We start from the raw sequence: 27,551 nt of genomic DNA on the forward strand, positions 1-27,551 counted from the left end.
TCATGTGGTTATTTACCATCTGTCTATCTTCTTTGGTGAAATGTCTTTTCATATCTTTTGCCCATTTACTAATTAGATTGTTAGTTTACTGTTGAGTTTTGAGAGCACTTAGTACATTCTAGATACTAGTCCTTTGTTGGATATGTGGTTTGCAAATAGTTTCTCTCTCTATGGTGTTTTATCCTCTTAACAGGCATTTTATGGAACAAAAGTTTTACGTTTTGATGAAGTCTAATTCATTAGTTTATTCCTTTCATAGATTGCATTTTTGGTATCATGTCTTTGCCAAACCCTAAATCCTGAAGTTCTTTTCCTAGTTTTTTTCCTAAAAGTTTTATAGTTATAGGTTATACATTTATGTCTATGATCCATTTTGAGTTTATTTTTGTATAGGGTGTGAAACTTAGAACAAGGTTGCTTTATTGCCTATGGAAGTCCAATTGTTCCAGCACTGTTTGTTACAAAGGCTATCTTTCCTCAATTGAATTGCTTCTCTATGTTTGTCATAAAACAGTTGGGCATATTTGTAGGTCTATATTAGTAGGTCTATTTCTAGATTCTTTATTCCATTCCACTGACCTATGTTTCTATCCCTCCACCAGTACCACACAATCATTCCCTTCCTTTGTAATAGCTTTATCAAGATATAATTTACATGCCATACAACTCACCCATGTAAAGCCTCACATACATAGATGTGCGTGCACATCTGTACATCCCCACACGGACTCTGATCATTATTCAACTAAAGATCTGAAAGGAGCTCTCTAGAGCTTTTTCTCTGTATAAATCGCTTGTCTTTGGTCTTCTGTCCCACAAATTCTAACCTGAACTTCTTCAAACTTCTATCTCTTTCTTCTCAACTCAGCAAGACCTCGGGGCTCTATTTGGGTCCCCCGTCCCTGCTCTGAATCCTGGAGACTCCTCCAGGCAGTAAACTGTGAAAGTGTAGGACTCACCTCATTTTTTTTCTCCCTGAGTTAATAGTCATGTATTATCTGTTGTTCAGTGTCAAAGCAGTTGTTTCCCAGTTCATTTCTTACACTGATGGCGTCAGACCAATATTTCTAAAACATAAATCTAATTGTGTTATTATCCAGCTTTTAAAATCTTTTAATACATGCCTGTTGCCTTCAAAATAGAGTCCAGACTCCTTAACTTAGCTTGTAAAATCTGTAAGAGTTAGGGCCCTTTGGTGGCAAGCAATAGAAAAACTAACAATTGTGGCTCTAGTGAAAAAAGGAATTTATTGGAAGGATACGGGGTAACTCACTGATTTAAAGGAAGGGCTGAAGCAGAGATTTAGGAAAATCAGGAGCAAAAGAAGCTCAGATTTTCTAGGAAATTTTCTAGGAATTTTTTTTTTATCAAGACCTGGTCCTTGAGTCTCTTTGCTATGGAATCAGATGAGGAGCACAGAGAATATTTGTTCAATTGCATGAACTTGGATCAGGTGCCACCCAGGAGGGCAATGTTCCCTGATAGTCCTACCTAGAAAGTCATAGTGGAAGAGGGAAGGTTTTCCCAAGGGAATGTGAGACTCTGTTACTAGGAGGAAATGGAAGAGATGCTGTAGAGCAAAAATCCCAGGTGCTTTCTCCCATGCTTTCAGGAATGCGGCCATAGCCTCCCTCCCTAAATTTCTCTCACCACTCATATGCCTTGCAGCCTGTGCTTCAGCCACACTAATCCCTTGCCATGTCGCTAATGTGCCAAGTTCCCTCACACCTCAGTGAATTTGTACGTATTTCTTCTGCTAGGAACCATTTGTTCCTCCAGGCCCCCGAAAAAACCCCACACGTAACAAACTTAGTTTCTATTTCTGCTCATATCCCCCAACTCTGAGAAGCCTACCTTTACCCTCCTGGTCTGGATTAGATGCCCATCCTATTTACTTCCATAGACCTGTGTTTACTTCTCTTACAACACTTATTATATCCAACTGTGTGATGATTTACTCTCATGGTTCCTCATAGACTGATAGCTTTTTGGTAATAAGGGCAGTCTCACTTGTTTTGATATTTTGCCAACACATAAGAGACACTTAAATTTCTATTGAATATCAAATAATATCTTTTTCTCTGTAGGGGACTCTGTTGGATATGGATGGGCCCCAGCGAACTCTGAACCAGAACTTAGAGCTCAGATTTCAGTATAGCGAGGATAGTCGCTGGCAGTGGTTTGTTATTTACACCAAACAGGTGAGTTCTCAGGACAGAGCATGAAAATGACCTATGCTGAAATGCTCTCTTGCTTGCTGGGGTGGACGAAGTATATTACCAACTGGAGCAGAGTGCTAGAATATGCTACACAATTTCTTTTTGACCTAATATAATTTGTTTGCTTTTTGTTTTGTTTTATTTTACTAGTCACCACAGCCTTATATCAGTTAAAAAGGAATTTTGTTACTAGATAACAGAAGACTCAACGAACAGTGGCCTAAATCAAGGGTCAGTAGTCTTTTTCTCAAAGGGCCAGATAGTAAACACTTCAGATTTTAAGGTTTATATGGTCTCTGTTGCAAGTACGTAACTCTGTTGTTGTAGCACAGAAGCAGCCACAGACAGTATGTAAACAAGTGGGTACGGCAGTGTTCCAATAAAACTTTATTTATAAAAATAGATTGGGGGCTGAATTTGTTTGCTGACCCCTGATTTAGACAATATAGATTTTTATCATCTGAATAAGAATACCACAGGTAGATGACTGGCATCTCTATAATTCTCTTGATCTTTTCCAAGCAGATAAATGCTATCCCTTTTATCTGGAAAGCAAAAGCTTTACCCCAGAAGCGCCTGGTAGGCTTTCCATTATGTCTCATTGGCCAGAACTGGGTTGCATGACCACTGCTAGCTGCAAGGGAGTCTAGAAATCAAGCATGTAGCAAAGAGGAACAGGATTCATAATCAGCTCAGAATAAGCATGAGTCATTGCCTGGAGCTGAGCACTTGTCATTCCAAACAAAATCTGTTGTAACAGTGTTCAGTTAGAAGGGAAAGGGGCTGTTGGATAGCAAACTGTCCATGTCTACCACAGACTTATAACTAAAATTGGAAAAGAAATTCTGAAAACAAGATCTAGTTTTCTAAACACCAAATTCAATATAAAGCTTCCTTTTACTGAACTAACTTAAGTAATTTCAATTTGGAGTCAAAACTACAAATGTTCTAAAATGAAACAAAAATAGCAAAGTAATCCTTTTGCCAACATTATGCTCAACCGAAGTCCCTGGTGGTCACACTAAGTTCCATGGAGCATTCTGGTTTTAGGTAGCCAAAGGTCTGTTCAACTCTCTACTTGTAGTACAGTTGTGATCACGAGATAATAGATATCAAAGTCCTCTGAAAAACATGAAGTGCTAAACCAAAATCCTAGGTAAAAGAAATGGGTCCTCAGGTTTACCTTTAATATGAAGCATTCTTAGGGAAATTGCAGGATGTTTGCTTAGGCAAGATTTGCAGTCACTTGAAGAGATAGATTTTAGTAGTGAAACCACCCTCCCTCCCCCAGAATGCTAAGTGCAATAGTTAAATTTTATTATGGTCTTTTAATCTAGTCTGTAGCAAATGAGTTTAAACCACTATAGAGAGGTATAATAAACATTCTTTTAAATGATTCCTAGTAAGGTCTTACTTCCTTTGGAGTGTGGGTTTATTGATATGCACCCAGGGGCTACTTCTGCAAAAGGCAGAAATGTGGCTGTGTGCCTTGCAAATACATACAACTGAGGACTTGGGCCCAAATCTTTATTCAACCCTTTAAACAAAAGCTCAGTACTTTTATATTTAATAAACATTACCTGGTTTATAGCAGAGTCCTAACCTACATATTTATGTACATTGTATAATAATACAAATCAGTCCATACCTGTGGGACACCAATAAACAGCCTTCCTAGCTGCCTCAGCTCAGGGGTAGTTGTTTAACTATTTCATACCCTGGTTTTATGTAGGTTACATATATACACAGATAAACAGGGTTAGTTCTTATCAAAACCAAGAAGTCAACATTTGTTGTTGTTGTATATACACCCTGCGTATGCGTATGTTACTCTTCTTTATTAGTGGCAGTGTCTTTCTTCTCTCTTCCCACTGTTCTGTCCCCTTAAAATAAAGTGAATTCCTATCATGTTCTATAGTCCTGCAAGACTTTGAGATGTTCTCTCTATGTAGCCCACTCTCCCTCTAATTATTTCTATGAACTATCCTCCAAGAGTTTTCTACATGGGCTACCACCACAATCTGAGTTTTCTCTCTCTTTCCTCCTTTCCATCATCTCTGCCCCACCCAACTCCCATTGCAGTGACCATCCGTGAGCACAAACTCAGCCTATACTAAGGTCACCTAGCCTCAAACTTTGAGCAGCAGTTGTCTCAAACCTTGGTAGCGCTGAAAGGGAACAGAGAGCAAGGCAAGAACTGAGAGCAAAACAAGAGAGAAAAAGAATTAATGGGAAAGGAACAAATGGGAACATTATAGGGTACCTTATATTTGGCAGATAGGGGTAAAGATCCTGGAACAAGGAAGCCCCAGCTTTTGTGTAGCAAGATGCATAACACGTCTTGGACTAACCATGATGAACGAACAGTAAAGCCACAGGTGATATTGGGGGCAACTGTCAGACTTGAAGGTGAATGATTAAAGATACCAGAAAAATAAGAAAGTGAAGAAAAACAACTAATTTCTTTTAGTTCAGTAAAAGCCGTAAGGCGCTTAATATAGTCTTTCAAGCAGACAGGTTACTATTTATGCCTCATAATAGGTGTCTCAGTTATTATGCATACAATTAACCGTAAGATTGAACAGCATCAGCTTATTTGGTTAAAGTAATAAGCAGTTTTTATTATTTGTTGCTTGTAAAACATGAGCTGCTTGCAAAGTAACAGAAAAAAATGGGATGTGAGGGGGAAGTTTCAAAAGGGAAAAAGAGAAGTAATGAGATCCATGCCATTTCTCACCTGTCTTTTAAAATTTTACTGTAAATATATCTACATGATTGAGAAAATTTATCATTACTTGCTAATTGCACCTTACACAAAGTTATGGAAGTTGAAGAAATCCAAACTCATACTATTGGAGGGCAGAACTCAAAATCTGCTTCATGGTGTGAGGAGGGAAAGAAGAGAATGAAGATCTCTTCAGTTGAAAGACTTCTTTTTTTCTGGATTTTTTAGGCTTTTTTGCTGAGTAGCTGCTTGAAAAAGATGATCTCAGAAAAGATGGTAAAGCAAGCAGCAGAGAATCCAGAAATGGTAAGTGCTCTTATTTGTGTATACGTTTCACTTTAAGTTCCCACTAAACTACCCTGATCAGCAACCTAGGCCTTCGAGTCTAGGCCTCAAGGATGGAATCCACTGGCCCACCTCTGCCCCTTGGGAGCTCAGTCTTTAACATTCAAGCCTTTTTTCCAAGGAGAAGTCATTCTTACATTGCTAAGAACTCTCTAACCCTTTACCCTGTGTCTTTGTGTTTCTGCCTCCCCGCAAATGGAGGATTCTGGATTCACCATAAAAGCTACATCATAAAGTCGGGATCTTGAGGGGTCTTGAACACAACAGCAGTTATCTTAAACTCTACAGTTTTGTCTCTAGGAAGAACCCCCAGCCTCATGATACTTCCACTGTGCCATATTAAAATGCCTTTATCAGTTGGGAGAAGCCATTGAGTAAAAGAAGCTCTCCCGCCTATACTTTTTTCTCAATGTGAAAGTAAGCTTTGTTACTTTCTTTGTTACTTTCTGAAAGTTACTTTGTTACTTGTTTTTCTAGTCTACATCTCTTTAATAAGAACCTAATAACTCATTGAAAGGGTTGGTGGCAGGCTGTGAAAAGAGTTACTGAGGTTTTAAACTGTTCTACTTGCTTTGTTACAAGATCATAAAAGCATGTCCCCAATAAGACAGTACAGTTTGCTTTTTAAAACATGGTTACAAATACTAATGCTTGGTTGACATTTATAAATGTAACTCAGAATATTACACTGATCTTTAAAAATACAACAGAAAACATTTGGAAATATTCTCTAATGTTTTCATTTAAATTTAGTTCTTTATAAGAGGATGGATGACATCTTTATTTTAACATTGCTCTTTCTTGACTTTGCAGCTTTTTTTCTAAGCAAATAGTTGTATTTTATCTCTTTCTTCCAGAACTGAAAGTATTTCTCCAAGGAAAATAAAATGTACTGCCTCTTGGTATTTAAACAATTCAAAATGTACTAGAGTAGCAAATCAAAGCAATAAAAAAAATCAAGGATGCTCTTTTTAAAAGAGTAATAAAATCTAACCTCTTAGGCAGGATGGATCCCCTTAGGCTCCAGTTATTATATACACAAAAAGAAGAAAGAGAAAAGTAATTAACTGAAATAGCCCTATTAAAAGGGAGAAGTGCCCTCAAATGTGGTTGAATAAAATGTAAGCTAGTTGATGCAGGAAGTACTTCTACCATGAAGAGCTAAAGAGTTTGCTCAATAATAATAATAAAAAAAAGTAGTGATCCATTTATAAAGTTTTCAAGAAAAATAACCACACTAACTACATTCCTTAGATCTGCACACAAAATGAAATCTATAGTTTATCCCTGGTTGCAAAATCAGTGTATCAGTCAATCATTGTATTGCTTTATCCAAATTCTCAAGTTTTATTTTTATTATTTTGGCTCTTGAAAAGACAAATTAATACCCTTCCTCTTGAAAATTGGGTTTTCAAGAGGATATTGTAGGGATAGTCCACATTTCAATCTGGAATTTCGTCTACAAACCCCTGGGTAGAATGGGACTCTGGCAGGGAAAAAGAGCAGACAGATCAGCTGTTTGGATTTCAACTGTTTCTGGGACTTGTATCAAAGTACAGTTGATGAGAACAACTGTAGAGCTTAAAGTAGCCACGTAAGTGTGTGACTGTGACATTCACTTGTTTGCTAGGTAAACACGTAAAGTCTGAACTGATGTGTATCACTTATAGAGGGCTTGTATGGACTAGGAAACAGGTCTCTATTTTGCAAGGCAGCATAGATTTCAAGATTTTAATAATCATGAAAAATATGGGGAAAGGGAGAGACATTGAAGAAACTGTAACCAAATGAGCCCCATAAATAAAGCGGATGGTCCCTAGAAGCAGATTAAATAGTACTGTTTCATCCTAGTAAGAAGGAAAGAATAAAAGAAGAAAATTAGTGCCAACTTAATTAGCTTAGTTAGCTTTAGGCAATGTTTTCAAAGGTAAGTTTTGAAATGTTTATAAAGAGATCATTAAACTTTGATGTCAAACAAATGCACTAAAGAAAAATGTAAATGCTCAACAGTAAAAAAATATGTTAAATTCTTAAAAGCAGTATTAACTGCAAACCAGGAGAAATAACAAATGCTCCTACAGAAAAACCTAAATAAGTTTTGTTAATATGTGCTACTTTTAACCACTACAGAATTACAAGGATTATTTTATTTGAAGATAAATTGTACTAGTTAGAAATAGATAAGTGTCTTCAGCAAAAGGAAAGTTTGTTTCTCTCTCATCTAAGAGAAGCCCAGAGATAGGGAGTCTAGGGCAGGGATGGTAGCTCCATGATGTCATCAGAGAGCTTTTCTCTCTGCCATCTTCAGTGACTTTTACCTCATGCTCAATATGGCTGCTTGAGATCCAGTCATTATATCCACATTCTAGGGAACAAGTATGAGGAAAATATGAAGAAGGGCTCCCTTCTTTTTTTTTAAGAAGTTGTCTCAGAAGTCCCACACAAATTTTTTGCTTACAGCTCATTGGCCAAGAGTTAGTCACATCACAGGCCCACACTTAACTGCAAGGGAGCTGGTAAGTGTAGTCTTTTTGAAGGGTATGTTGTCTCTCCAAATAAATTCAGGTGTTATTACTGTCAACAAAGTCACTGCCACTAATCTTATGCCAACAGGAGTCCCCAGTCTGGGATGCAGAAAGAGGAGAAACTTGATTCAGATGAACAGTTTGCAAACCAGTGAGAGGCAGCCTCTAGTGGAAACAGAAAGTGCTCTCCACTGAGACAAAGGGGAGGCCTACATATATAGAGAAAGTGCCTACCTTGTACCTCATTGAACCATTTTTACGCAAATAAGAAATCCAGATTTGCACAAGGTGATTTCTCCAAATAGTACTGTCCTGATTGGTCAGAACCACAAGTCTGAAATGGCCATTATGGAGCCACTTGGATTGGTTGGTAAAGATGCAGATGAGGGGCAGCCAGATGTCTCAGTTGGTTAGAGCATGAGCTCTGAACAGCAGGGTTGCTGGTTCAATTCCCGCATGGGATGGTGGGCTGCACACCCTGCAACTAAAGATTGAAAACGACAACTGGACTTGGAGCTGAGCTGCAGCCTCCACAACTAGATTGAAGGACAACGACTTGGAGCTAATGGGCCCTGGAGAAACACACTGTCCCCCAATATTCTCCAATAAAAATTTTAAAAAGAAAAAAAAAGACACAAATAAGTATATAGTTGCACAGCTCCATTGGATAGGGCAGGTCTCAGCGCATTGGTTGAAATACAATTCCAGGAACTCTGTTATAAGATTCAGCTCAGCCAGCAATACAAAGTGCAGGAGGCTTGGTTCAGTTTGTGGTTGTTCCTTAATATGCAGTGTGCATGAGAGGCCTCTAAACAATGGTTGTTAGACTCTGATTATGAATTTAGGCCCTGTTAATCATAAGGAGTCCTTCTTGGCAGATGTATGTGTTCTTGAGGCCCACATAACTAAGAAAGAAGGGCAGAATGAATAATGGAGTAGGCTATCAGCAATCTCTGCCATGTAATGAAATATAAGACACAAACAACAAAAAGCAGATGTATTTTATGCAGTAGATGTACTCCTAGGGAGTTTCTGGAAGTGCATTGTTGCTGTTATTATTTTGTATATTGAACCATAATAGAAATACATGAGAGGTATCAGGATGATGCTGGTGAATAATATTCTGAGTTGTAAAACATTTTATATTTTTAATAATCCATACCTAGTTTAATTGTTTTGTTTGTATATTTTTTCCTTAGGTCCACTTAAAAGTGGGTCTGAATCTCTACATAGCTTTTCTGAAAAATGGCAACAACAAGATGAACTTCTGCTTCCCGCTTGCCTCATACCTCTCACTCCCCTCCCCAACTACTATCACCATATATATTTTTCTCTCTTACTTATTTTTCATTTTGGGTAAGGTCACACTATGTAAAACGCCACTGGGCTCAGAGATGGGTGCTTTGAAGTGTGTTCCTGTGATGTGGTAAGGAGGGGGCACACCAAGGGCGGTACTATCTGATGCCCCAGGAATGTTGGCTTTTGAAAAGCTCATTCAGTTCAAAAATATTTTGAATAGCTCATGCAGACACGTTATAGCCATCACGAAAATGGCTTGAGCATAGCAGGAAGACAAAGTTTTAGAGAGCCGGGGGACACTGCTATGCAGGAATAAGTGGTTAGATTATCATCAGAAACTATCGATGAAGGAGAGAGTTCAGGAATATACTGTGTTAGGAAAAAGGGTTACGATTTCCCCCCAACTTTATTTCCCCTAGTAAAGCATTATTAAAATAAGTCAAGGAAACAAGTTATATCAGAAATTACTTAGCATTTTATTTATTTTTATATAGGGAGGGGGAGGGAGAGGATGAGGAGACTAGGAGAGAGAAAAAGTCCAAGAGGTTTTCCATAATTCTGTATTTCACTGCCCAAGACTATTTATACACTATAATGTAATATTGTAAAATAATAATAATAATAATAACAATATAGCAAAACACATAAAACATCAGAGTATTAAGTTCTTATTAGTGAGACTTAATAAGTGACTTTTTTTTTTAAATACTGAGGTAGGCCTCAAATATAGGAACTTTTCTATTAATAATACTAACCTAAAGGAAGTCCTATGCATACTTCAAAACAATACATTTTATAACAAAATTAAGTTAACCATAGTTAAAAGATAATGCTCTTTGCAGTGTCACATTATTTACCCCATTTATTTGGAAATGTCCCGCTCTGTATGCTCATGAATAATAAGCAATAATAAACAACTTAATAATTCACCCCTAATTCTATCATTTATGAATGCCTTTTTTTACCATGCATTGGTTCAAGACTACGCATCAAGGAGCTTATTTGTTGGAGAGAAAGGCGATTAATAAAGAGACACAGTGAGTGAGAGAGTGATAAGACATGTACATAATGTATAGTTGTTTAACAGTAGTTCTTTTCCTGTAAGAAGAGTCTAAGAACTCTTTCCCCGAAACCCTGGCTAGGTCACGTTTATTGGCTGTACCAGACCCTCTCTTTGCCCCTCCAGATTCACTTTCTACTCTCTTCCACTTTCTCTGTACCCTGGAGACTGACCTTCGTGCGCTGTGACCTTGCCCTCTGACCTCCAACCAGGCTCACCAATGGGGAAACCTAGCGAGATTGGAGAGTGAAAGAAAAGCGAGAGTGGGTATTTATTTCTCCCACTCTGTGCCTTCTGGGTCTCTACAGTTGGCACAGCACTCTACTGAGGGCTGTACTCCAGTAGGTGACCTCTCCTCCTGGCAGCTATAGCTACTCCCCTTCCAGCCCCAGCTGCTCTCCTTGCCCTTTCAGGCCCAGAGGTGCTAAGAATTACCCCCCTTATTGCTAGCCCCTGGTGGCTTCAGCATCCTTTCTTTAATTCCCTTTAATCCTGTCCATACCTCCATTAAATAGTTCCTTTTTAAAACTCTCCTCAGTCACCCCAGGAGGGCGCCATCTGTTTTCTGCTGGGAGTCTGACTGTTATGTTAAGTTTACCTTATGTACATGAGGTAGATTCAAGTGTCTTAAACTTCAGTTTGATTCTTCCCTTTTGATTAATGGTGCCTTTTGATTAATCAAAGCCCCATTTGGCTTTGATTCAGCATATGGATTGGAGTTCTGTGGATTATTTCAGGATTTAGAAGTTCATTTCATGTGAAGTCCTTTTAGAATCTGCATTAAATCACAGTATCCATAGGCAACCACCAAGGTTAAACATTAAGCTTCACTTAACTTCTGGCGACTCGATTACTGTACCATTTAGACACTGGAAAATGAAGAGAGACTATGCAGATTAGAAGCGGGTGTGCCTGCTGACCGGGCCATTACGAGGGTTATTGTGGAAGGGGAAATGTGCTGGTTAAATAAGGTATTTGCATGCTTGCTTCTCAGAGCTGTACTGACTGATATTTTTCTAATCTGTTTAGCAGATTGAAGTTCCGGAACAAGGCAAAAGTAAAAAATACCACATTCAACAAAGTCAGCAAAGTCAGTCGGTGAGTAAAATTATGTAATTAGTACATTATAATTTTGATAAATCTGCCCTTTTTTCCCCCTACTAAGTAACCAATGTCATTCTACTTTCAAGAGTAAGCCAGAATTCTCTTTTTCAGAAGCTCTTCCAGGTAGGTTAGGTCAATTGGAGGGCCATCAGAGACATGTAGTATGTTTATTGTAACCCCCACTAGGGCTGGGAGAAATGCTTTTCTGAGTTTTTACATAAAATTTTTTAAAGAAGAACACAAAATTCTTTAGTGATTACCTTCTATACCCCATGCATTTTTTGGAAAATTCTCTTTCTAGTTTGTATATTTTAGTTTCATGGATTTTCTACAGTGTACTCTATATAAAACAACTTTTAAGTTTATAAAATACTTTTTGAGAATTTAAATCTGCTGTGCCAATAACAGTAATGTAAAAATCATAATAGAAAGCATTAATAGGCTCTCATTATTCCCAGGCACTGTTCTGAGCACTTTTATCCTCACTACTGTCCTGTAAATCAGTTGAGGAAACTGAGGCACAGGAGGTTAAGTGATTTGCCCCAGGTTGCACAGTAATCAATGGTGGAAGGAAGCAGGCACTATGACTCCAGAGCCGTGTCCTTTGCCAACTCTTCCTTTATAGGTTCAAATCTTAGTGTAGATGGATGAAATAAAGGTGGCCTCTAAGCAGCATTTGAATGGAATTTATTATTGGTCTAGCTCTTGTCACAGGCTCTGCTGTATATATAAAAATACTTAGTATATGGGGATAGTATTTATAAATATATAAGTATATAGGGTCCTTTCTTAAGTCAATAACCTCAGGAAAAATTTTAAAACAGATTAAAATATAAAGCTTTCTCTCTTTCGTAATAATATATCTGGCTACTTAGATCAGAGACAGGACATGAGAACTCTGCCACTTACTGGCTATGTTTTTTCAGGTAATAACCTAAATGTGTATAAGGGACTCCTGAGGTACTTATTAAAATGTGCCTCCTGGGCTGCACCCCAAAAGACTGATGCAGTAGATCTGAGGTAGAGGCCCTGAATCAGAATGTATAATAAGCACCTCAGTGGGAAACACCACACGGAGCCTCAATTGTTTTAATTTGTAAAAATATAGGTGGCAATCACTCCATCATTTAAATACATCCATTTCGGCAGCAGAGAGACCATGTGGAGTTGTGGTTCTCAACTTTGGCTGCGTACTGGAATCACCTAGAGACATCTAAAAACTAGTGATGGCTGGGGACTGGTAACAGAGTTTTTCAAAGCTCCCAAGTGATTTCATGTACAGCCAGGATTGGAACCATAATGCTAGAACAGTGGTTCTCAAAGTGTAGTCCCTAAACCAGCAGTATCAGCATCCCTTGGGAACTTACTAGACATTCTATTTCTCAGGCCCAATACCTACTGGATCAGAAACTCTGGGGGTGAGAGCCAGCAAGCTGTGTTCAGCATATCCTCCCACTGAGTCTGATGCAATATTCAAATTTGAGAGCCACTGTCCTAGAACAACAGGCAACGCAACTCACAGCACAACTGTGGTCAGCATTGATGCTAATTCCGTTATCCTCTTAGAGGAGCAGCAATGCCAAACAGGCAAACTTCCTTAATGCTCTGAGCAGGGCCAGCGTGTCAGAAGCGGGCCTGGTATCCATCCCACCATGTTGAATTCCAACTTATTTTAGCAAATCTTTCTTTTTTGTTTCTTCATTTTGATTATTTTTAATTTTTTTATGAAAGTATAGTTGGCATTCAATAGCATGTTAGTTTCAGGCATACGACATAGTGATTTGATATTTATATACCTTATAGCAAACCTTTCTATAGAGCTTACCCTGTGCCAGGCACTGTCATGATTACTTTCCATGTATAATTCATTGAGTCCTCATAACACCCCAGGTACTATTATTATCCTTGGTTTATAGCCGAGAGAACTGAAAACACACAGAAAGGTTAAGTAACTTGCCCAAGGTCACACAGCTAGTAAATGGCAGAGGCAGTGTCCAAATCCAAGCAGCCTTTATTTGCGGTTTAACAAATAAAGTTTGTTTGTTTTTTTAACCACTCTGCCATGGGATCTCTCTATCAAGACAAATCCCTCATAGAAAAAAAATGTTTCTTTAGCTGATCTGCTGTTGACGTGTCCTACATTTATTTTGCCAATGCCAAAGCATAGTCTCCATGGTCCTGTCTTTGAGATTTCATAAATACTGAAGGCTGACTACTCAGACACTGGAGGTTTGCAGCCACCATAATCTCTTAAAATGTTTTAAAAGAACTATTATATTTTTTTAAATGTGTATTTGTGTGGGATGTGCAGTAAAGATTTGGGGTGAAGTTAAAAATTGACTGTCACATGGCTGTAAGAAAGGAGAAAAAGACAGGAGAAGCAGAGTTCAAGTGTTAACCTGTAGACATTCCAGTGTTTGGAAAGGTACTCTGGACAGAGCTACCTGGGCACACCAGCAAGGGGCGCTCTCAGCCCTAACAGATGTACACCTAACCCAAAATACATCTTCTACAGGATAAAACCATTTATAATAGCCATTGCTTAAACAAATGTTAACTTTCTGTTGCCTTTTTAATATTAACATCCTTGACTTTTTTTTATTGTTATTGTTGTTATGGAAGTTATTTCCTCCCATGTACATATCTGACCTCTCTGTTTACTTTATAGCAGAAAGATTATTCTAGTTTTCGACCAAGAAAAAGCAAGATTAAAATAGCTGAAGTTGACTGTGTTTTGGGGAACATAAAGGAAGAAGGTCTTTGAAGAGAAAGTCTCACTTTTTAAAATGTCCTCTATGGCTGTCTTGACAGTGAAAGAGGTTAGGAGTTGAAACTGTGCTTCCTACCATCAATGAAAGAAATTTGACACCTTCACAATTTTTTTGTGACATTAAGATGGACCATATTCATCAAGATTCCTGCAGAACTTTGCTAATCTCAAGATGAAAAAGATACATGAGCCAAAGTTGTACAGCTTGTTTTTAATGACTCATAAATGACAAGTGGAAAAGCTGAATCAATTAACATGAAGCTCGTTCTCCCCCACGCCAACTCCAATAGATGTTTACCTGGCTTCATGAAATCTTTTGTATGTTCTGATACCACATGAATGAAAGGCTCTGTATAAAACACTAAGTGCATTTGGAGTTCAGTTCTGAAGACATGACTCATCAGCTGAGGAAAATGTGACTCTAAGAAATGGAATAATGGAAAATGAAATCCGGACTTCAGTGATCCATCCACAGCACCAGAGCAAGAAGGGAATGAAGTACTGATCAGTTTCCTTACATAATTCTGGGCCTACCAATATGCATATGCTCAAGGTAATAGGCTGCCCAGTTCTCTGTTTCTCCACTGTTGTAATTATATTCTGTCCTCAGGATACTGAATTCAGCTCAATAATCATCATGCTGTGTGTATTTTGAATATTTTTGTTTTGGAAAGCTGTGGGGCCCTGCACTTGATATCAGATACCTTACACATCTCTTCACTTTAAAAATATGTATGTTTTTTTCGCTAGATTTTCCTTATCCAAATTCAGTTTATCATGATAATTAACTATATGTAGAATTAAGACTGTAGTAAGGGAGAAGGGCAGAAGAATATATGTAATGTAATGTCGTTAGATAAAGTGCAATATTCTAATGTTCTTTTCTAACCAGCTTGTTAACTAATTATATAATGAATACAAAATATACTCTAGTGAATATAGAATTTACTGATGAAAATTCTATGAATGATCTTTTTGAAGTGTAGAATCTATTAAGGCCCCACAGTATTTATAAAGCAATGCCTCTAGCCATAACTTCTAGTGCCATAAAGTTTTATATTTATATCTTAGTCTATAGTAGGAAATTTTGGCAGGAGGGATCATAAATATCCTAAATAATCCATGGTGAGTATGTTAATTTATTAGATGAAAATAGAAGCTTATCCACTATTTTGCCAACTTAAAAATAGTCGAGGTCTATTTCTTTTTAATAGCAAACACCTACACTGTGCAAGGGACTATTGTAGACACTAGGAAAGCAAACAGAATTTGTATTTGGAGAAGATGCATATATTAGGTTGAACTATATGCAAGTGCTGTTATATAGGTCAGAAATAGTTGAATGTTGTCAATTTGATATGTTTCAACTTGATACATAAGAGTGAGTAATCCCAGACAGCAGGTACTAGGTGTCCAATGTATAGTGTGGACCTGTGTGTCAAAGGAAGTTGGGGGGCAGGAAAGAAGTCCCAAGGGGAAGAGGGACTTTGAAGAAAGAGTAGAGCCAAGTAGACGCAGAGATGGGGGCACACACGTAAAAGGAAAGGACAAACACCTACGGGAGAATGAATACAGTGTTTGGGCAATGATCAGCAAATCTATTTCATGCTAGCAACGTTTTAGGTTAAGGGAGTAGTGAGGAGACAGTGCTAAGAGTATATATGTATACACAAATGTAGCATCCCTGTAAGATAAGTAGAGCAGTTTATCCCTTGTTTGAGAATGGCAAAAACAGAAGCATTGTATTTGTTAGGTTTTTTGACGTTGAGATTATCATCAATATATACCAGAATATGAGAAGAAAAATACAAGTGATGAATGCATTCACAGTATATTCTGTGAAGAATAAAGGAACTGGGATAGCAGAAAACAAAATTCAAAATTTACTTTGTAAAATGACACATTCCTTAGCAGTTCTGTGAGAGAAGAAGGGGCTATTAGCCCTTTTGGGGATTAATGGGCCTAGCTGTATCTAGGAGGAGTTTGGGGGTTTGAATCACTTCTGGATCAAAACATATCATTATCAGATTAAAAAGTCTGAACTCCAACTGCCAGAGTGGCCTTCCCTGCTGCAGCCCCTGAGAGAAGTCCCCCATCACTCCTGGGGGTAATGACCTCACTCTTTGGGTGTTGCTGCTGGAATGACCTTCCCAACCACGCAGCCAACCAGCACAGGAGAGGCATCAGCCAACTCCTGACCTTTATAAAGGTAAGCAATTCTTGAAATCATTCAAGTAACTCCTAAGGGCTGTGGCATGTCTTTGGAAATTACCAGCATATGTTTTAGTCTATAGATTCACTCCTCATATACCTGCAAAATGGTCCTCAGTCAGCCAGATTTTCTCCTGATACGTCTACATTCACCAACATCACTTCTCTCATCATTTCTAGACATGCATCTTCGTCTCTACGGCTGTTCATACTCCTAAAATAACTGGCATAAGTTCTCTGCCCATAGCAAACAAACTTGAGTTTGAAAATTGCACAAAAATCATACCGAGAATAAAAGGCAGAGCTGATTAAATTGTAGTTAGGCCCCGAGGCCCTTGAGTCTTATGATAGGAAACCTGTGCAGGCTTTGTTTGAAGAGCTCACGTGCTCGCCAGAGCCAGGTGTCAGTCAAGGTCAGCATGTAGTAGTGAGCTTACGGCTTGCATGCATCCCCATGTGGACAATTGGGAAGCAAATTTTTTGTTGAGTATATAAGTCAGAAATTATTTGAAGTTCTCCCCCAAAGTGAATTTGAGAATCACCAAGTTGTCTTAGTTTGTGGAAAATCAAATAGGTTCTAAGCCTCAGTGAGAAAATAGTGGCCAAAGTGAACCTAAAATACAAAACAAAAGAAAACTCAGCAATGGAGACTACGCTTCTTCTCCAGATGCTTCCTGTTTGTACCTCCTCCTGCAGTGTGTGGACAGTGGTCCACCAGGCCACTGAAAGAGGGCCAGTGTGCATTCAAGGTGGTGGGAGATAGAGTGGAAAGGACCTCTCTCCTTCATTAGGGTGATCTCAATCCTGTCATCAGTGATCCTAGAAAAAAAAGTCAAGAAGAAGTTAAATGTATTTTGCTTGCTCTTATCACCCAAAAATAAGATGTGCTGAGTTAACTTAGAAAAAGCATGGCTAACCAATAATCCCTTATAAGATGGCTTTTAATTCTTATATTTGTACTTTCTCCCCCACTTTATATTTGTAGTTTGCATGTAAGTTGCTTTATGATAGTTATTTGTTATATTCTTAAGAGATAAGTCGTTCGTATAACAATTTTCCAGACAAGAAAAATTAGATAGAACTTTAGAAAAAGTACACCGTGAGCTTGCATCTTTGGTTTAGCCCTAACCATGTACTTTCCTGTAGGGCAGTCTTTAGCTAACCATATGGGCTTTGCTTGTGTAATATCTTGGAAGGGGTTAGACATTCACTTGATTTAAAGGCACTGACCCTAGTGTTTTTGCATTGTTTGTGCACCGAATGTGGTTTCTCTCCCGGAAATGTGGGAACACAGAGTTGGCTGTACTTCCTAATGAGTTTTCCATCTGTCCACATGAGCACATGTTTGATGGGTTCTGTGGTGCAGCAGTTGTCTGGGGTGGAGGTGCTCTGAGCAGCAGGCTGAAACTGGCGCGTGTGTGTTGGCTTTGCTGTGCATATGGGTGCTCTCATTTGCATTGGAAACTGGTCCCTACAGAACTTCTAAGGAGCTCCAATCCTTTGTAATAGGGTCTAGTGTGCAGAGGAGGAGATGTTGTAAACCTGCTTCTGGGTCCCAATCAAGGGAAGTTCAGAACTTGATTTTCAGCAGTGCAAAAATGATGAGTAAAACAAGTGAAATGGCAGTTATTAAACATAGATGTTGGAAAAGTCAACCATTTGGAGACAAGTTCTATTTAAAAATCAATTCACTATAGAGTTGATTCCCAGATTTTGCTTCACAATAGCTGGTGGAGCAGTATGCTTTCCAGAGACACTAAACCAATAAATATACCTGCTAATGCACAAAAGGAAAGCATCCACTTCCCAGCATGTGTATGGCACCATGTTATGGAAGACAGTAGGAAGATTGTGTATCAGAGTTTATTTTCATATATCAACTGAACATGCATCACAGTGGTTAAACCTAAGATTCTTACAGGTAACTGGATTTATGTCAATTAAGTATGTAAGCATTAGTTACAATTTTGCAATTAGCTATGGGTTGTTTTTCTCTTTTTCTCTCCTTTTTTCTCTTTTCATTTGTCAAAATTAAAGCAGGTGACATGCAGTCTCGGGATCACAGTAAAGGTAGGCTGAGATCTTAGAGTGTGAATTCACTATAGAAAAATTCTACAATCTTACTGCCCTTTACGGGGGACTTAAAAATATAGTCTGCTGGATGATTGACAAAACAAACACAAAAAGCAACTACTTCCACTTTTTTTTTTTAATGTGCCTTGTGAGGTTGGAAGATAGACATATAAAACATATTTTTCAGGTTTTTAAAGAAAATAAAAATCATTTGTAAGTCTTTTCTCATTCTGTTTGCCTTAAAACAACTGCATAGACCAAGAACAATTTGCATTATTTGTTCACTTTTTCCCCCTATAAAAATGTCAAAAGTTTCCTTACTTGTTGGTCAGGAGCGTTAGGTTCCAAAGTTGTATTAGTCCAGTTGTATTTGCAGAAAATTGTTGTCAGAGTGGAATAGCCTTGAGCTTTGTCCTGATTTAGGCATCACAGTTTTGTAAAGGTGGATCAGTGTTTTGAGAGGAGAGCAGAATTGAGGCAAGTTCTGATAAAGTTCACTTCCTGGTGTGTATTTCAAGACTGAGAAGGAGATATGCTTTACTTCTGTCTGAATGATCGCCAGAAGCTGTTTTGAGACTAATATGGGAGTTAAGATCCCTCTAAGCCTAAAATTTCAACTCAGTTTGAGCCCCTGGGGTGAGCTAAGTGCCGTTCTAGGGTTGGAGCAAACTCTTGAACAACACAGATTGCTGGAATCGTCCAAGCTGCTCGTTATTTGGTCCAAGCAGACATCCCAGGGCCTTTTGGGATCAGCATAAGCCCTTCTTTAGCTTCTCCTTTGCCCAGACTTAACAAACCCTGAACTAGCAGAGCCTCTCAGGAGTGGAAATATTAAAGGGTTATACAGGAAACTTATGTCCAGAAAGGAATTTTAAAAAGGCAAGGCTAGCCTACACTATGAGTTTTCCCCCTATTATCTCCTATTGCCTTTCCTTGCATCTGAGAAAATTTATAAACATACTGACTTCTCAAGTTTCTGGTAGTTGTTTTGAAGTACAAAATAAATGATTACATATGTGAACATCGTCATTTCTTGTGCACTCTGGAGAATTTTTTTGACTTTTTCAATGATATGCAGCAGTGTTCTTTGGGAGATCATTTCTTGAGTGCTTTGGAACCCATGTTCTCACATAGTCCTCCATCCTAAGTAAGATAGTACTTTTACATGCCTAATAGCTTCTATCTCATTAACTCAGTGATTGTGAGATCTGGTGGTCACAGGCATAGCTTCTCACCAAACATCCCTGTAATCCAGGTGCCCAGAGATTATGGAATGAAGATAGTCTGATTTATGTGCAGTGATGGTATGTAGGCCGCTCATAGACTCTTAGCCTAGGAAGGGAACACAGAAGTGAGGCATGAAATTTTCCTGCAATTTTCTTGAAATACTTAGAGCATTTAGTTCCACAGAGGATGAGAGGCATGATAGTGGAGTGGAAAATGACCCTTCTGACTTGAATTCTGAGCTTGCTTCTGCTTCAAGTTAGCAATGTGAGTATCAGCAACTTACCATGTTTCCCCGAAAACAAGATCGGGTCTTATATTAAGTTTTGCTCCAAAAGACGCATTAGGGCTTATGTTCAGGGGGTGTCATCCTGAAAAATCATGCTAGGGCTTATTTTCCAGTTAGGTCTTATTTTCGGGGAAACATGGTACCTAACTATATGGCCCTTAGTTTTCTCATCTGCAAAATTAGTTGTAAGAGCCTATATGTGTACTGGATTATTATTATTTTTTAACAACTTGGTTAAGTTGGAACTATGTTTACCAGAGTCCCCTCACCTGTATGGTTCCAGTTGAGAATTAGTCCAAAGAGAACCTTGCATGAGAACTGGGAAACAGCACGGGAGTGGCATTACCTTCTGAAGGTCTTTTCACAATCAGATACAGTGGCTTGCAAATGCAAGATGCCCACAGTTTTCAGCTTGTCCTTGCCCCTCCGAACTCCATTTCAGCTCTTCTTCTTGCCTGCTGGCCCTACTGACCAACAGAACCCTGGGCCCACCACCAGATGCTTGGCATGGGACTCACAGACGCAGTAGCTACACAGAGGGAACAGCTTCCATAGACCTCTCCAACAGCTCTTCCTTAGTGGTCCCACTTCAGTGACCCCCAAGCGATGCTTGGCTTCCCAGAATCCTCAGGCAGACTAGTTTGTGACGTTCTATCTTTCTCCAACACCCCCTTCCAAACCTTCACTTTCTGGACTCCTTGCAGTTGTGTGAGGTGGAATGCCTATAATAAATCCGCTGTTCTGTAACAGTAGTTCTGTTTCCTTGACTGAAACCAGCCTCTCACTACTCACCTTTAAAGGCTTTGAAAAAGCAATATGTTTGCTTAAACCGTGGCAAAAATGATTCCCATACTAATGATCAGTTACTTAACTTTTGGAAGGGGAGGTTAATCAGGGCGAAGCACTACATGTGTACCCGGTAGACATACAGTATTTTGTCTAATATATGTGTAAAAATTTGTAAGGTTCTGGCAGGTGTGGACAACTGCAAAGAAAAACAAGTGGTATTGCAGTGAAGAGCCAAACTCTTCTTTCCAGGGGTCCAGCTGTTACCTTCATAACTCCAGAAATTCAAGGAGATCTAAAATGTTTACTTTGCAGTTAACAAAGAGAGAAAGATCCTTTTCTGAAAGTTTTGCTTGAATACTTAATGTTTACTTGTGCTGGTTGTTGAAGGAAAATATTATCTTCTAGTCTTCAAATTTTTTCCTTAGTTTTGTAAATACAATGCCTGGCACACATACACGCTTCATTCCCCCCGCCACCCCCCCCCCCCCCCGGTGATTTAAATGTTTAAACTGTTGAAGAATTGAAATGAATCTAATTCTGGTGTAGATAGATATATGCTACTTGTCTCATACCCTGTGACTTGTTCATGATTATGCCTTGAGAACCCAGAGTGTTTTTAACAACACCTGATTCACGCTAGTCTGATGTGAGGTAGGACACCTGTGGAAAACACTTTCAGGAGCATGTCTCCCTCTGATGGTCATTTGTTAGGACTACAACAAAGCAAAGTGCCTTCTGGACTATAACTAGAGCTCAAAAACAAGACATGCCTCTTCCCTTGTAGGTGCAGTGTGCTTATTAAACACCTTGTTATTTGGACACATTTCTTTTCTGCAGAGACAACTGGTTACATTGGGATGGTTGCTAGATCACTTTGAGTCTCTTCTGATAAGCTTTCAATTACGTTTTTGAAAGTCTTTTCTGCATTTTCTAAGACAATATATAATCAATATAGACAAAGCCCTTCTTTTCCTTAAACAGAAGAAAACTTCCTAAAATAAAATCCTACCCCAAGCGAATGTGTTCTTCATCCATTCATTCATTCACTCATTTAGTTGTGTCTAATACAGTGGTTCCCAACCCTGGCTGCACACTAGAATTCCTGAGCAGCTTTGAAAAATGCAAATACTGGGCCTTGGTGTTAGTATTTTTAAGCTCCTGTGGTGATTGTAGTGTGCTGTCAGGTTTGAGAATTACTAAGCTAATATTTTTAAGCACCTAGTGTGTGCTGTTCATTGTAGTAGTGCTAAGGATTTAATGGAAGGGATACAACTCGGCTGCACTGGCCTTCTGCCATCACCATTCCCAGGCCACACATATCATCCTCTCTGACACTTCACTTATTCATTGCATAATTAACTTCTCATCCTTTGTGTCTCAGATTAAATATCCCTTATTCAAAGACATCACTGCCCTTCCATTAGGGCACGTATTTTGGGACATTGTTTTCCCTCACAGCATCTCTCCTCTTTTGTAACGCTTGTCCCAGTTGTAATTACAGGTATTGCTTCCCATTAGAACTCTCATAATCAGAACCCAGGACCAAATAGATTTTGGTGATGAGGAAGAGGAGGCAGATTTATCTGAAGGGAATGGAGTTTAAGTTTCAGGACCCTTGGGGTGGTTTGAGTAATATCCCCTCAAAGATGTCCATATATCCTAATCCCCAGAACCTATGACATTGTTACCTTGCACAGTAAAAAGTACTTTGCAGATGTGATTAAGTTAAAGACCTTGAGAGGGAGAGAATATTCTGGGTTATCCCTCCTTATAATCCAAGGATCCTTTAAGGAGGTAGGAAGGTCAAAAGTAGAAAGAGACGATGCAAGGATAGAAGCAGAGGTCAGAGAGAAGAAAAGATGCTATATTGTTGGTTTTCAAGATGAAGGAAGGGGTCAAAAGCCGAGGAATATGGGCAGCCTCTAGAAGCTGGAGAAGGCAAGGAAATGAATTCTCCCTAGAGCTTCCAAAAGGAATGCAGCCCTGCCTACACTTTGATTTTAGCCTAGTGAAACCGATTTTGGACTTCTGACCTCCTGAACTATAAGAGCATTAGTGTTGTTTTAAGTCTAAGTTTTTTTTTTAAAGAAACTGTGGTACTTTTTTTTTTTTTTTTTAAGATTTTATTGGGGAAGGGGAACAGGACTTTATTGGGGAACAGTGTGTACTTCCAGGACTAAGTTGTTGTCCTTTCAGTCTTAGTTATGGAGGGTGCAACTCAGCTCCAGGTCCAGTTGCTGTTTTCTAGTTGCAGGGGGAGCAGCCCACCATCCCTTGCGGGACTCGAGGAATTGAACTGGCAACCTTGTGGTTGAGAGCCCACTGGCCCATGTGGGAATCGAACTGGCAGCCTTTGGAGTTAGGCACATGGAGCTCTAACCGCCTGAGCCACCTGGCTGGCCCTTAAGTCTAAGTTTGCAGTAGTTTGTTACAGTGGCAATAGGGAACTATTACAACCTCCCCTTGTACGGCCCCTTCCAAGACCTTGGAAGGGACTCTGGATGTATGTTTACATGGTCAATGTTTTTGTAAAGCTTGCAAATTTAAAATATTTTCAATACAATTAAGGCTGCTGTCTCTTTGCACTCAGACTTCTCAATGCTCTCTTCTCTGAGTAGCATGGAGTGGCTACAGACATTTTGGGCTCTGGCTAGGCAGAAATGCAGTTAGGGATACTTTAGTTTACATTTAGTGGGATACGTTCCTGTGGTTCACAGTCACTTCCATACAGCGTTAAGTTATTGCTGGAGTATGGGAGTGGCGTCCATGAATACTCCTTATGCCCATTGTGCTAACATCACCACATGAGGTAATATGAAGGAGTCACAGAATATGTGTAGCATGCAATTCATTCCTTTAATCTCACCAGAGAAAAAAGGTGTCCACATAGTCCCTATATTTTTCAGATCAAATAAAAGCAGTAATTCATGAAGATGGAGAGATACATTTGAATACAAGTAATGAATAGGCTCTCAGATTGTTTAATAAACCAATTAATGAAGAAGATTGAACACACTGGGAAAAGGTTGAAATTCTTTGCTGATTTGACATAATCTACAGGTATAATTGAAAATATCATAAACTCAATACACAACCACAAGAAGGACATCCATGACAAATTGGTTAATAAATGCCATTTGTTTGAAGAGTATTTAATATTTGTGATTAGTTACTAGTGTTATTAGTTTCTAATAACATTAGTTATTAGAAAATGTGAAATTCCCTGAAATCTTATAATTCTTCTATGAAAGAAATTTGATAGAGGTTTTCTCAAGTTTGATAATAATCCTGAAAATTTATATGACATTTCCAAGAACAAACTGTTAGACTGACTAATGGCCCTTGAATGGATGGACATGAGATATCCAAGAGGGTGTCTTGGTTGGGTGAGTATACTAGAATTCAGAGGAGCAATGAACATTGTGCAGAGGAAGTCTTCTTGGCTGTCTTCTTAGCTGTAGGACTGGATTTGGTAAACTACAAAAAGAAAAGAAAAAATTGTTTCCAGTAAATGACTTCCCACCACCCCACCATCTACCACATTTTTAATATACATGTATGTTGAACTTAGTCGGGGAATCCTAAAAAGTGGGATGTAAATATTCAAACAGTTTTTTGAAAAAAAGAAAAACTCAGGGTCATATTTTAGAGCAATCGGTCGTTAGTTGCTATTACTAATGTATCAATTTGGGTTATAGAGATGATTTTGCTTAGTGTCCAGCAACTATTAATTAATAAAACTATCCTTGCCTTTGAAGCCTTCATTTAGCCGAAGAGTGGGATGTGTACTTAAAAAAGGGCGTGAAAATTGAAAAACGCTTCTGGACTCAGATGGGAAAAACTCTTCTAGGGTTGTCTTCCCCTTCTTCAATGCTGTGGTTTGGTGTTTTGCCTAATTCAGAGCGGCTGGGCTGCCGTGCGGGCCGCCCGCCTCCAGGGGGCGCGCCGGCCACCGCGGCGTGAGGCCGCTCTGGGCCAGCCGGGGCTTGGCTTGTCTCTCTGGCGGGCTTCTCCTCTCTGGCCGGCCTCTCACGTCCGCCCGCCGCGGTCGCCGTCGCCGCCGCCGCCGTCGCCGGGAAGGTGCAGCAGCAGTCACCTCTGCTTGGCCGAGTATAAGGTACCTGGGACGGGCCCGTGGACGGCCCCAGGGTGGAAGCCACTGACGCTGGCCCCCGAAGCACCGCAGAGCCCAGGCCCGGGGCTTGGCCGAGGGGCCTAAGGGGCGAGGCCGCCGGGGCTCTCCCCACCTATTCGGCGGCCGGAGGGAGCCGTAAAGGTTGTCGCGAGCCCTGGGGCGGGGGGTGTGCTGCTCTTGAGGGCGGGTAAAGGCCTGCGGGCCTTCTTGTTAGCTTTTGCGGGAGGAGGCTGTGGTTGTCCGCGGGAGGGTGCCAGCCTGGATTTGCCCGCCGCGGCGGGCGGGCGTGGGGTGGGCACGCTCGCAGTAAACCCGGAGGTCCGCGCCGGAGCCCTAGCCGGCCTCGGGTCATTAGGCCTGAACGAAACGTGTGCATTTGCGGCTTTGGCACCGTATGTGGCAGATTATAAGGAACCCGCAATCTAGGCGTAAACTGGAGCTGCTGAGATGTCAGTGAACTGCCCCGAATGGCACCTGGCCCTGGGTGCGCGCGTTAAAGGACAGCATTTGCCCCTTGCTTAACATGCAGTGCTCAGAAGCAGATTGTTTACGTCCCAGATTTCCAACCCAGTACTCTTCCTCGAGGAAAAGACATATTCTTCAAAACGTTTCACAGTGTTCAGATATGAACATAATGAGGTAACAGTTCTCATTACTTAGAAAACAATGGTGGTACCAAGGAGCTCCTAGCTTAAAGAGCGGTAATATCAGTGGTACAGGAATTATATTATAGTAATAACTATCTTCAGTGCTTACTGTATGTGAGACATTGTGCTGAGTGCTTTAAATACGTAGTAACTTTATTTAATCCCTGGAAACTGAGGTACAGAGAGTCTACTTTGTTCAAGGTCAGACAGCTAGCAAAAGGTGAGGTGGGGTTTGAGCCTCCTCTCCCTTACACCGGTGTCCCTGCTTCTGTTGCCTTTCCAGACATGTTCTATGAGATTTTATTTGTTTATTAATTTGTTTTCTAGCTTGAACTGATTTCTCTCAGGCTTAATTTTAATGGCTATATGTAAGAGTCTTATACCAACTCCTTTTTACTTTAGAAGAAATTTAATGAGAAAAATGTTTACTCATTAAGGATTATAGTGATGATGAAGTTAAACTTGGACGAGGGCCCTCACGACTCCAATAGTTTCATTTGAAATAGAGAGAGTTTTATTTGGTTGTCAATGAGCTTCATTTCTTCATTATTTGTGTTTCAATACCAGTTTTAGTGAATTTGCAATATTTTAACAGTAGTGCTCAAAGGGAAGATTTTTTTTCAATGACAGTATGATAATATTTTACAGGATGTGGGAAAGGCATTGGAGGGAGACTGAAGAAAAGAGGAATGAAGAGATTTTTGGCATGTTATTTAGAGCAAATTGAGTTAGCATGGAAGATAAAATTTTCACAGTTCTTATCAATATCAGAAGAGAAATCATATTTCCCATTGTGGAAAGAGGTTGGATATTATACTATCCCAAATCTCTTAGCCTTATCATGATTTAAGAGTTTGCATATTCAGCATCCATATAACAAGTGTATATTGAGTGTATTCCATGGCCAGGCACTGTTCTAAGCTCTTCTGAGATGCAAGAGTGAACAACACAAAACAAAATCCTTGTCCTCGTGGAGCTAACATTCCACTGGAGGAAGATAGGGGTGAAGACAAAAAAAAATAATTTTTAAAAATTAAAGTAAAATACATCCAGTCAGATGGTAACAGCTGCTAAGAAGAAAAATAAAGCAGTGAAGGGTCAGGTGGGATGGTAGGGAGTACCAGGGAGGGAGCAGATGCTGTTTTAAAATTAGGAACAGTGTCATGGAGAAGACTCTTGAGCAAAACGTGAAGGAGTACAGGACAGCCATGCAGCTCCCTAGGGGAAGACTACACCAGGCAAGTGCAAAAGCCCAGAAACCACCAGTCTTAGTGGAGGACCAGCAACGAGGCCAGTGGGTTTGAGCAGAGTAAGGAGTTGAAGGGTGGAGTCTGAGAGCTAACTGGTCCTGGTAAAGACTTTGGCTTTTTCTGAGTGAGGAAGGAGGAAATCGGAGGGTTTTGAGCAGAGGAGTTAGGGATTTGACTTTATATTTTTAAACACACTTGCTGCTATGTTTAGAATCAACTGAGGGGCAAGGATGGAAGCAGGGAGACCAGTTAGGAGGTTGGTTTAGTAATCTAAGAGAGAGATGATTGGGGCTTAGAGTAGCAATAGAATAGTAAGAAGCATTCATATTCTAGATAGAGCCGACAGGATTTGCTGATAGATTGGGTGTGGAGTGTGAGTAAAAGAGTGAAGCATGGTTCCAAGGCCTTTGGCCTGAGCTTTTGAGAGCATGGAGTTGCTGTTTACTGAGATGGGGAAGACTTGAGAATGGAGAGATACAAGGAGGTGGGTGAAATGAGAATTAAGAATTTAGTTTTAGCTATGTCAAACTTGATATGCCTGTTCATGTAGGGTTATATGAGGCTGGAGTTCAAGGGAAAGGTCCCGACTTGCAATAGAATTTGGGAGTCATTAGCAAATAGATGGTATTTAAAGTCATAAGATTGTATGAGATCTGGTACAAAGAAATAAAGATTGAGCTTTGGGAATTTCCATGTACGGAGGTTGGAGAGATTAAGGACCACAAAGGAGAATGAGGAGGAAAAGGCTTTGAGGGCAGAAGTGTGGAGTACAGGAATCAAGTGAAGAGAGTGTTTCAGGTAGGAGAATGTTATCAATGGTGTTTCCTCCTGCTGATTTGACAAGTTAAGTAAGATGAGGACTGTGAAATGACCATTGGATTTAGCA

The 27,551-nt window shown here is 39.7% G+C and overlaps 2 protein-coding genes across 5 annotated transcripts in view; both read left to right on the top strand.

The window, feature by feature from the left end:
* The window catches only part of SNX31 (sorting nexin 31), a 77,730-nt gene extending 56,082 nt beyond the window's left edge, over positions 1-21,648 (top strand). The window contains exons 11-14 of one of the 3 annotated variants that reach the window (XM_019716373.3): positions 2,088-2,201; positions 5,173-5,250; positions 11,203-11,271; positions 13,946-21,648. In XM_019716373.3, the coding sequence (XP_019571932.3) occupies positions 2,088-2,201; positions 5,173-5,250; positions 11,203-11,271; positions 13,946-14,041 (357 nt within the window). In that variant the 3' untranslated portion in view covers positions 14,042-21,648. The remainder of the gene's footprint in view (positions 1-2,087; positions 2,202-5,172; positions 5,251-11,202; positions 11,272-13,945) is intronic. The other 2 variants (XM_019716374.3, XM_074316486.2) reach the window with 2 other exon arrangements.
* Positions 21,649-24,594: 2,946 nt separating this feature from the next.
* Positions 24,595-27,551, top strand: part of ANKRD46 (ankyrin repeat domain 46) — a 41,952-nt gene continuing 38,995 nt past the window's right edge. The window contains exon 1 of one of the 2 annotated variants that reach the window (XM_019716377.3): positions 24,595-24,750. The gene's annotated coding sequence lies outside the window, so the exon portion shown is untranslated. The remainder of the gene's footprint in view (positions 24,751-27,551) is intronic. The other variant, XM_074316281.2, reaches the window with a different exon arrangement.

This window comes from Rhinolophus sinicus, chromosome 6 (genome assembly GCF_057876585.1).
Source record: "Rhinolophus sinicus isolate RSI-liver-muscle chromosome 6, RSI-T2T, whole genome shotgun sequence".
In the NCBI taxonomy this organism is placed as follows: domain Eukaryota; kingdom Metazoa; phylum Chordata; class Mammalia; order Chiroptera; family Rhinolophidae; genus Rhinolophus; species Rhinolophus sinicus.